General features: G+C 35.5%; 1 protein-coding gene across 1 annotated transcript; it reads right to left on the reverse strand.

Moving 5' to 3' along the window:
• Positions 227-11,547, reverse strand: LOC109360623 (non-lysosomal glucosylceramidase-like). The gene is made up of 18 exons (XM_019605649.1): positions 11,080-11,547; positions 10,553-10,663; positions 10,363-10,419; positions 9,750-9,826; positions 9,460-9,559; positions 8,250-8,323; positions 7,911-8,020; positions 7,729-7,832; positions 6,713-6,766; positions 6,529-6,584; positions 6,394-6,432; positions 4,666-4,807; positions 4,357-4,541; positions 3,798-3,865; positions 3,560-3,632; positions 2,599-2,660; positions 1,177-2,467; positions 227-708 (listed from the first exon to the last, which is right to left on the reverse strand). The coding sequence occupies exons 1-18, from the start codon at positions 11,158-11,160 to the stop codon at positions 447-449; spliced, it is 2,946 nt and encodes a 981-aa protein (XP_019461194.1). The 5' UTR covers positions 11,161-11,547; the 3' UTR covers positions 227-446.

The following is an 11,845-nucleotide window of genomic DNA, read 5'->3' on the forward strand; positions in this document are numbered from 1 at the left end:
AAGCAAATTCAATCTATCATTTGATTAAGATTGCAAACTATAATTGTTTTCAAATCCGGTCAGCAATCGGACCAGCAGAACCGCGAGGAATAGTACGAACATCACAACATTGCACGGGAAAGCCTAATTATTCAAAGATAATTGTCAAAAAGTCATCACATCCATCCAGCATTCCATATTTATTTATCCTGCTGTAAACAAAAAATGATGACTGAGAAATTGGTAAGTGCCAAATATATATCACATCTTAAGAACTTAAATAATAATGTTCAGTAATAGTAAAATGTGCCCTACATTGTTTACATTAACAGACTATAAATTACAACCGAACATTGCTTAGTTCCAAAATGAAAAAACTACACCCAATCTTTGACTTCTCAAAGAGGGTTAAGGAACAATGTGACTATATTTACCTATACAAAAATTTGAAGGTTACAAGTTAATAATCAGCAGGCACAGTGAAACATGGTATTGCTAAAACATCCTGATTTTGTTGCAATCTTTCTCACACCTGTTTCATTATGAGATAATCCTCCATTAACAGGAGATAAGTGGATTCTGTCCATGATGTTAACTCTTGGGGCCTCAAGCATTGCCTTAGGCATAGTTAATGCATATTGCATGCCCCAAATTGAGAGTGGCCTCATATATATGAGTGAACGGTAGTGCCCATCCATTGTCCACCCCTCTGGAGTCTGAAACCAGTATCTGTTATGGAGCAGAGGGATGAATTAATTAGTTTCACAATAGAGAAGGAATTTAAAATTTGACACATTTATACCGCCTAGTAACTTATGGAATTTAATTTTCAACAGTTCCATCATTGAATTAAAATAAGAATGAAGTCCCAAATTGGTCCCTGGAAAGATGCACGGAGACACAATTAGTTCCTAAAAATGAAAAGTCTAATTGGTCCCGGAAATTCATCCTAATAGACTTTTTGAGGATAAAAGTTGGATTTTTCATCTCCCAGGGACCAATTTGGGTTTTTTTTCCTAAAATAATTATCATATTGAATCATAAGTACTATAGCTAACGATTGAAAAATCTTGTGTGTGAAGGCTGAAGAGTGTTGTGTGTTAACTTTATGATATCAAGAAATATGCACACAAAGAAAAAGCAAAAATGCAGGTAAACTACACACAATTATGGATAGCAGTGGACATAAGAAGTTACCCATATCCTTCTTCTGTCCAGCCTGCTAGAAATATGCCCTCAGCTGTTGTGAAGGCCTCTTCTTCCATTCCAGCAAGGATCATTGTAGCAGCAACACCATAGGTCACACCGGTCCATATTTCTCGAGATTGCATGCATGTCTCGTCCACCTTACCGTTGGGATGCATGCCATTTACAGCACCCATCCTGCCTCCTTTAACTTTCATGACATTGAAATCGTAAACCTTCCGGAGAGCACTTTTGATCTTGAAATCATCGAAAAGGGAGGGAAGACCTGAGGATGCTGTATACCACTGCCCAGCTAATTGATCTGCTTGAATGGATTTACTATTACCACTTGATCCACTGTCATAGTTAAAATAAGATCCGTTCCAGAGTTTTTCTTCAAATGCCGGTTTAGCCTTCAAATACTTCCTTTTGCATGTTTCTGCAAAATCCCTGTCACCTAGTTGAAGGGCCATTGCAGCTGCAGCTTGAAGAGCAGCAAGCCAAAGACAACCACAATAAGCACTCACACCATGGACTGTCCATGTATCATATGTTTGATCAGGGAACCCATCATTCTCAATAAGACCGTCGTTATCTCTATCAAATTGGTCCATGTACTCCATTGCAGTACGAACAGCAGGCCAAACATCAACTCCAAATGACATATCACCCGTTGCAGCAAAATCTCGATACACCTGAAGTACAAATTTTGGATTCAAGTCCTTCCACTTGCTAGTATCATGAATATTATAAGCATTCATTTCATGCCATGGATCATGCGTCCCCAAATCATGAGGCACAGCCCCTCTAACCTTTCGAATTCCCCAGTTTCCCTCTGCCAAAAACTTTACTTTTCTTCCATCTTCGCACAAGACAGCTTTAGCAAAATCACGCTGTATATTTAATTCAATCCTGGGAAAGAGCTCAAGAAGGGCAAATGAAGCATAGAAGTGTACATCATATGTGCACCACATGACATACTCTACACCTTCCAAGTACAAGAACCTTCCAACATCATTTTCATATTCTTGGTCTGTCATTGTTAAGGAGTGCAGAGCACTTGTGGAGTTCCCTTTTCTAAAAGTAATCACTGACTCATTTTCATCAGAAACATCTCCAACATCTTGTTCGTCCAGATTTGGTCCATTAATAGAGGTAGAATCATAGGAGTTATCTTCCGTACTCTCAACATCTGCACCTTGTCTGCAGTCTACTCTAACTTCAGTTACTTTGACAGTTGAACATTCCAACTCTTTCGACTGACCCTGGTCGTTAACCATATTCGAAGCTAGCAGAGGAGAATCTGGCACAAAAATCAAAGAATTCTTAATGGTTTCACTATGACTAAACTGACAATAGACACCAGCAATGACATGCCAGACTTTCATCGAAGATTACTCAACTGCAATGCAACACACTTATATGCATACATACCAATCCAAATTGTTCCTCCAGCAACGAGAAAGTAGAGTTCATTAAATAATGTAAACTTGTACCTGTTAAAGAAAAATTAAATGCATTATCTACTCATACAGAGGATAAAATAGACAAGAGCACATATGCCATGCTCAATTCAAAACATAAAATCACAGCATATTTTGGTAAATAATACAAGGGGCAGCCGGTGCCTGGTTGGATCTGATGTTTTGTGATTCCTTCTGACTTATGGATCCTACAAACCTAACCCTGAATAGAGGAGACTAATACCATGAAATACATAATATAAGTAATGGACACCATGGACCTACTGAAGTTTGTCAACAAATTTGAAATGTTATTCTTTGTAGACAAAAGAGCTCGACGTTAGCTACGAAAAGTTTTGCTTTATGACTTCTACAATACACCTCTACCTTGAAGCTTTTAGATTATTTGATTGTAAAATAGTAAATTACCCAGGAGTCATCCATAACACAAACAACACACTTGGTGATATTTAATACTTGAACTGAGGATTTATTTTAATTTTTTATATTAGGTGGCTCAGTGTACGAGACTCCAACTTAATAGGGTTTGGGGAGGATAGATATACGCAACCGTATCCTCAAAAATAAAGAGGTTGTTTTCAGGATTTGAACTCATAACTTCCAATTCACAAGGCAAGCAACCTTGCTCTTGCGCTGAGGCTTACCCTCAAAAGAAGAAACTCATTAACAAAAAGAATATTACAAAAAATTAGAAGGAAAAGAGATTATCCTAACAAGATAAAAAAATGAACAAACATAGAACAAAGAAACAACAATGAACCAAAGCTACCCAATCTCTCAACATTTTGTAATAGAAACCCTTGTAATAAGACCATGGGCTTTGCATTAAGTAGAAGCCAAATGCCCTCCTGATTTCCCTAATGTTATCCCAGGAGAGCAGCTCACCCAAAAATAGTTAAATGGAGAATTACCATTCTGGTAGTTTCTCGTCCTTAAGAACAGGATTTTGCCATTTCTCAATCTCTTCTTCCCATCGTTTGTAATCTGTTTAGAATTCAAAACACAACAAGGTCTTTAGATGCCACAGAAGAAAATCTCAAATCACTTAAGAAATGTTCATGTCCTTCCTCTTTTGATGTGATTAAATTTAATAGGAAAACAAGTAAACCACAGGCCTAAACCAAGTTTCAAACAAAACAGACAACATACGTGTTAATGCATCATGGGCCAAGTCCACTGCTGCTCCCTCAGAAGCCCCATAAAATTTTGTGTATCTCCTACAGTAAAAGAACTGAACTAATCAACACAAAATCATACGAAAGAAACATAGGTTGTAGGCATGCTGCATTTCTTACAATCTTATATAAAGGAAATATTATTGTTTTATTATTTCCTACAAAGATTCCATATATGAAGAAGGCACAACTCTTCCTTCTTCAAAAACATTTGAAGGGTATTAAAAATTTAAGTTGTTCCAAAATCAAGCAAGAGTGATGCTAATAATTTGAAGATTTCGTGGACCTTTATTTAGGAAAATGTTGTTTTACAAAGATCATGTAGTGCATAACAACAAAGCAATATAATCTGATATACTGAACCAAGAGCAGGAGGGCAAGAAGACCTTAATATCAAGGGACATATTGCTCATTTTTGCCAAATGTCCTTAAAAAAGGGCGGCTGTGTGCATGAGGCTCCCACTTAATGGGGTATGGGGAGAAAAAATTATTCACTAGGATAAAATACTGTTAACGAAACATTCATTGATTACCTGTGGTATGTGCTGCCTTTGGAGAACTTCACTTTCGGAGATGACCATGCAAGACTAAATGCAACAGTGCATTTTCCATGGGGTTCCACCCATGCTGAAGCTGAAACAGCAGCACATAGTGTCTCTCCAGGTGATGATGGCATGCTAGGTCCAGAAGAGAAATTCTCCCGGTCAAATTGTCCGTCCTTAATATACAATCATTTCAATTAGAACCAACCTCGTATACTTTTCAGAACAAAAATAGTTGGAAGAAGGTAATGGTGAACTATAAATATTATTTAGAAACCCCAAAACACAAGTGGTCAGTACCTGCACCATCTTACGCCACATGTCTTTCGCTGTAATGTTACTTGCATCGGACAGCCCAAAACATGGCAAAACAGAAACACTAACATTCTGTGTTTCACATGCAGCTATTGCAAAAGTAACAGGAGGGTTGCCTTTCGCAGTCCTGCAATATTGGAATAACCTTAAGAGTTAAGAGTATTTCCCTTACAATCATCATTTATATACATTTTGGAGACAGGAGACCCCAACTAAAAATACATATATATGTATGTACAATTTATATATACAAGCATACAAAAGTGACAAGCCTGAATAGTGGGAATTTTCTGCACAGCAACTAGATACGAACAGTTTAAAAAAACATATTGCATGGGGGAAAATGAAAAACAGCATTAAAGAAATTGAAATTCCTTAATAAGTGGTCACTCCCAAATGATTGATGAATCATATTAGTGGTGACTTCTATTCTAATCAATGATCATTCATATGGTGATTTATGTGGATTATTATATGAAGGGTGAACCGTTTATCATAAGCGGGCACCTCTCTCCCAAGCTTTTGGAGTCGAGGTAGGCCCAATTATTTTAATATGGTATCAAAGCCTTGTCATGTAAAAGCTATAAACAGAAAGAAAAAAACTAGAGAGGGAGAGAGAAGTTTTTGTAACTGTATTTCTGTTTTCTTAATTGTTAAATGATTACAAAAGGATCTAGATATTTATACTAGCTTCTAGATAACAACTGCCAACACAGTTGCCAGCTCTTAACTTTCAGCTCATCCTAACTAACCAACTATTGAAAGTTATAAACTATTTCCTACTCTCTAATTTGTCACGATGTTGGGCCACTGGCAGATGTCTAATCCTACAAACTTCATGCTTCAAATGTCTAGTCCGGGGCGTGACCGGGGTGTGTTAAGTGTTCCCCACATTGCTGTGTGGAGTTAGGCCCAATTATTCTAATAGTTATGACTCATAAAACATATTTGTCCCAGATGCATTTGCTTTGCCTCCGACACAAAAGTGGATGTAGACCTTAAGTTCAATTTCAAAGTTCTTGGGTTTCTTATGTTGTTTTTTGATGCCTCCAAATGTGATTTTGATAAGTTCTGACCTTGCTACGCTTGATCATCCTAGCTATCTTGTTGAGTTATCTTTCCAGCAATTTTCTCAAGTGTCTAGCATTTTTGAGTTGCCTTCGAAACTGGTGTTTTTGTGCAGCTCAGTGTTCTATTTTTGTTATTTTCATTTTCAAAGTTATAATTTGTAACAAACATAAAGCTTCATAATCTTTACCTTGAGGGGTGTCAGAATATTTGAAATATCTCATAGTATCTTATTTTATTTTAGGGATAACTGTTGGAATCTTATTTTTAGGAATCTTATCTTTTTAAAAGTCTCATTTATGCTTAGGGATTCTATCTTATCTCGAGTAAGTTATGGATCTCCTTAATTAATTAGGATTAGGGAAGTTTAGCATTAGTATAAATAAGATTATTGAGTCTGTCTTACATAACAAATAATAATCACATCAACTGAATATCAGTCTCACATTATTTTAAGTTTCTGTTCTCCCCTTTCCTATTCCATGCCTAAACCCCTCTAGTTAAATATATATCATAGCAGGCTCCCTACAACATTTTATTCCTTCTCACGATAGTAAGTCCATACCTACTTTCATGAAGGCAAAGCAACTACTGATAAAAATGCAAACCAACCATCATATATAGCTATAAGGTTTGATAACTTGCTTGTGATGTAGAAGTACACCAGAGACTCCGTCTTCAGCTCTATGAATGAAAAAAGAAAAAAGTGAGTAAAAATACTGTTTAGAGCTTATGCCATAGATAAGCATACATATATCAAATTAGGAGGAAGGGACTTACATGAACGGTTCATTCACATGGTCTCCTGTCAAATGTGAGTTTCCACCGATGGAATTCTGCAGAAAATTAATGTAGACGATTATTTATCCATGGCCCAGTTATTGCATGATTTAATTTACAAATGAGCATCGTGTGTCTTTTGTGACAAGTTGATAGAACAATTTACAAATAAATAATATCTTACCGCCCAAGTAAATAGAAGGCTGACTTTAGCTCTTTCCTTACCTGTATTTACCAACTGCAGAAAAAACAAGTAAAACTCTTCAATAATATATGTTGCTTCATATAAAAAAAGTGTCAAAGAATATGAAAAAATGCAATGCAGAATATTAAATTCTTTACACACTTCAAATAGAAAATGAATTGTAAAATTCAACAAAATGCAAGAAAAAGGAAGCAACCTTAACTTAGAAAAATAGGTTGTGCAGAAAAGAAATCAGGAAAGAAACAAAATGAAATCTTTCCTCCATTCCTTTCCCCTCCTCAACCCTCATATTCACCCCAGCCAAAATGAGGAAAACAGGAACCGAAGAGGTAGTACAAAAATACTATTACAATCTATCCTTCATTTAGAAAGCAGTCACTAGTCACCCATCAATAGCATTTTCCTTCTCCTCTTATCAGTGTATTTTTTTCCCTTCAGAAAAATTTGTCATAGTGGAATGGTAAGGTTGCTTTCATTGTGACCCGGAGGTCACAAGTTCAAATCCTGGTAACAGAAATTCCACACTCCATACAGATCATTCATGGGCTTGAGAGGGTGTGTAACTTGGATAATCATCTAACAACATGAATGAAGAGCCATTATAGTAACTTGGATAATCCCTGCTCCAATGAGCTAGCTTTTGGTGTTGAGCTAGGCCCAATTATTCTAATGGTGGCTTTACACTACATTGGGAGTGTGAGGGATAGTGGTTTTCACCTAGATGGAGAGTGGCTTTATTCAGAAAAAACACCGCGAACGAGTCAAACTGATGTAACTAATTTGTGAATATCAGCTGAATACAATGCATGCAACTCAGTTCTTAATGAGAGGAACATCTAATTACTCTTTTCAACTAAGAAAGCTAAACTGCAGCAACACTAGTCTGTAATTTCTATAACAGAACATATCAATATAACTGTGGAAAAAACATCAAACAATATTAAGGAAGTCAACCATTCCTTTTTTGACAGATAAATCCAGTGTAAATTACACACCGTATAAACAAAAACAGCAGCAGGTAGACTGCTTTCTCTATAATCATGTGGTATGAATGGGGATATCTGCCGGCATGACACTTTTAGTTCTGGATCTGGCTCACCTACAAATAAGAAAACTATTAAACAATAATTCAGAAAGATCATACACATTTAGAAAAGCAAGAAAAAAATGAAGATACCATCATAAATTGTCCAGGCTCTTGGAAACAAAGCATGGTAAGTTGAGTGCTGGCCATTTAGATTCCATCCCCATGATGATATACCCTGGTCATCGGATCTCTTGCGAGATCTGAATAAAATTAACATTAAAAATGAGTACATGGATAATGTTCTATATATATAAAGCATCCAACAACACCAAATAGTCTTGTTAAGCAGAATCTAGACTTCAGAGTATACTTATTGCCAGAAACATAGTAATGTCATGATGACTTGGACACTTAGATACTTTTGTCACTCCACGAAAACGTAACATCCATGAAACATTGTTTTCCAACTTCTTATAAATTCTTACTTACCCTAAACCTTCATGCTGGCCAGGAGCCAAAACTGATGCAAAACTTTTGTTTCCTCCATCTCTACTTACAAAAATCTGCAACAAGAGAGGTAAATGAATTTATAAAATAGATTTTGAAACAGAGCATTTGAATGTAAATCACAGTTCAAATGGACATAAATATTAAACATCATTCCCCTTTAACAGGGGGAGGAAAAGGCCACAGGTTCCTCTTAAACAAGACACTCAGACCAACAAAATATTGAACACGGGAGGAAAATACACCCAGAGAAATTTATCTTAAACATATGTACAACCACTATTTATGATGTAGAAAATGTAACAACTATCAAACTAGAAACTTAGCTCAGTACTTCCGTTCTCTTTTTGAGGTGCAGGGATGAGAGAGAGATAGGAAGATAAGAGATAAAAGTGACAAAGAGATAGAAATGAAGATAAGGTGTGGATGAGGGTGTAGAAGGAAAAGTGGTAAGAATATAAGGGTTTTTTTTCTTCTTTTTCTCTGGACAATAGCTCAAGGATATCACCAAGTATAAAGCCATTATAAAAACGATATAGTTAAGATGCTCAAAATACATAGAGTTACTTTGGACTAACTTCTATTTCTTTTTGCACAGCAACCCTCTGGCTCCTCACGTTGCCTGTTTACTTTCCAGATTTATTCCAAATTAAGATGTAAATTCTTTACTTTTTTTGCCCGATTAATTTGTGATTCTTGTCATTACAACTAAAAAGATTCCACTTGTTTAATTGCAACATTCTTGGACATGACACAAACATTCAGAAGAAAAGAAAGCAATTACAATATGAGCTCAGCATTTTCTGATTCACATCTCATCCCAACAAGTAAACCATGTCCCAAAAATTAAATTAAATAAACATGAAAGCATTTTATTGTTACTTTAACTTTTCCCTAACTTCTTCAGGTAGTTTACAGACCTGCTATCTACTGAGGTACTAAGATTCCTTCAACTGACAAACAGGGAAAGTGCTACAGCGAGATCCTTGTACATAATTGATACCATGCATGTGTGTGTGTACGCGTGCAAAACTAACATCGTAATTTGATACAATTCAGTTCTGAAGTTGTACTCTAATATGTCATGAAATTGTAGCAAGATAACCAGTAAAATAAATCCACACATTGTAACAGTATACAATTACAGAATATGACAGAGGTCAGGAGTAGTGGGTGGGAGAAGAGAGCTTACAGAGAACTGGTTGGCCATGACAGGTGAAGGTTCACATACACCAGGAATGATTTGCCATTGCCGGAACTCACCTCTAAATCCCCTAGATATGCTGCCACTTCTGCGTAGGTGAAGACATGTTCAAATCAATACAAGTTGAAAAAGGCTTATTTATTCTGGGGAATTACTACTAAAAAATTTAAGAAGAATGGCCCATTAAACAATTGAATGGTTAATCTTATTGTAAAAGAACATACAGGATTAACCATCCAAGTGATTAATGTGTTCCTTTCAATTGGACCACATCATACCCCATTCCTCCAAGTGGAACTCCTTGAGTTGCAGATGGCTTGCAACTTTCTCGAGTGAAAGGATCTATAGGTGCTTTCTGCAAAAACCAGACAAAAGAACTTAAGTATGGGATTTAAATTTCTACATTCTAATATAAAGTGTGTTTTTTACGGGAAGGGGTCCACTTGCTCTAGGAGTATGTTTTTGACACTTAAACCGTTGAATAAGTTTTTATAGAATGCAAAGATAACCAATCCAACCATTGAATCAATGTGATATTCTCTTGAAGATCATGCATAACAAATTTTAGATAAATTAAAAATTCATTCAACAAAATCTAATAGTAGTGATTCACTTATATTTAAAAAAACAGATTATATGTTAAAATAAAGTAATACTAATATGATGAAGTATCAACTAGATTTAAAATTGAACAAAATTATATGAAGTTGGTCACCTCACGAGAACATCAATTCAAAGGTTCGATTGACAAAATTATTCAAAAGGGTGAGTAGGCCCCCACCTTATATATACACACACACACACATATATATATATATATAGATAGATATAGATATAGAGAGAAAGAGAGCAATGAATGACCACAGGATGAAGGATTTATTTGAAATTTACCCTTCCATGAGAAGCCTCTTCTCTAACATATGACCACATGCGTACACCTAATTTAACCTGGAATTTTGAAGTTCATATCACAGAAGACATAGGAGAAACATTAATATGTTGGAAACAAAATAATGCAAATGATTCCAAATATGAAACCAGTTAGTCCAGGATAGTAAAATTAGAGAGAGAAAACACTTACCATCTTGATAGCTTCCATAAAAGTGACACTAAATTCTTTAAGAAGATTGGCATGGCTGTTTAATTTCCTTCTCCAAGCTTGTTCAGGTGGAGCTGCATCATCAAAATCAAGCTGCACAAAGTACACAAATCACTTCAAGTGTAGTAGCACCAGTTATTGCTTAAAATAAAATATTCACATTTAATGGTAATTAGTGGTATTAACTCATGTATTGAAAAACTCAACAATCAGAGTTCCACATCAATTTTTCAATCAATACCCAACGTATCATCAAAAAGCATAAATTGTTAGGATCAAAAGATGCAAGCTGCAAAATTTGAGTCTTAGAAAATGCAAAATAAATGAATTTCCAAGCAAGTTAAATTATAAAAACAAAACAAATTCCAATAATTTCTATTTAAAGTCCGGAACCCGGAGATCACGGGTTCAAATACCGGAAACATGGAACATGTATCTGCGTAAGTGAAAGGCTCGTGCACTGTGTCGCCGAGGAAGAAAACAAAACAATGAAATAAAATAACACTTACGAGGTGTAAAGTGGATTTACTGATATACTCCTGAGCAGGCCATGAATTCTTTCTATTATGAAAAAGGTTCCCGGTAACCATTCTTCTGCTTCCTAAATAATATATCCAAAATCTCAAACACAGAAACTTCTTCGAATAAGAGATAATCGGTTTTTTATTCAATTGAATTGAATTGGAAGAAGAACTCAAATATGATGTTTATGATTATTACAATTACAAGCAAAGTCCAAAAGCGAAAGAGAGAGAAAAGTGTGTTTGAGTGAGTGAGTTTGAAGCAACGCGGTTATGAAAAAGTGATTCTGTTATATGAAAATTGGAGATTCGATTCGATTGGGAGAAGAGAAGATCGGAGATTATGACTCGTGGCGGTTTCAGAATTTGGCGTCTGTCTCTGTATCCACTGAGTCAATCACTCGCTCTCTTCAATTCAGTTAATAACTCGGATCGCTCAGAATAACTCTCATCAAATAATAATATTAATAATAATGAAATACGAGAGGACGAGCTCGCTCTGGGACCAGACTTCTTTATTGTTATTCTTATTATTACGATTGAGTTTAACATGTGTGGTATTTTATATTGTCATTATTACATTATTAATGTTTATACTAATAAGATGTTAGTTAGGTGTCTTGTTTAAGTGTCTTGTTAGATTTTAAAATAATTGAAAAGTCAAAAGTTTAATTAATGTAGGTTACATTTGTTGGAAATGATTATCACATAACTTGAAATAAGTTAATTATTTAAGATGAGATAGTATTTTTGG

The sequence above is a fragment of the Lupinus angustifolius genome, chromosome LG11 (genome assembly GCF_001865875.1).
Source record: "Lupinus angustifolius cultivar Tanjil chromosome LG11, LupAngTanjil_v1.0, whole genome shotgun sequence".
NCBI classification, from domain to species: Eukaryota; Viridiplantae; Streptophyta; class Magnoliopsida; order Fabales; family Fabaceae; genus Lupinus; species Lupinus angustifolius.

Coding starts and splice junctions, on each gene's coding strand:
- LOC109360623 (XM_019605649.1), bottom strand. CDS start 11,160: ATGGTTACCGGGAACCTTTTTCATAATAGAAAGAATTCATGGCCTGCT. Junction 6,433..6,528: donor CATGTGAATGAACCGTTCAT/GTAAGTCCCTTC, acceptor TTTCATTCATAG/AGCTGAAGACGGAGTCTCTG. Junction 2,468..2,598: donor TGGAGGAACAATTTGGATTG/GTATGTATGCAT, acceptor TTTTTGTGCCAG/ATTCTCCTCTGCTAGCTTCG.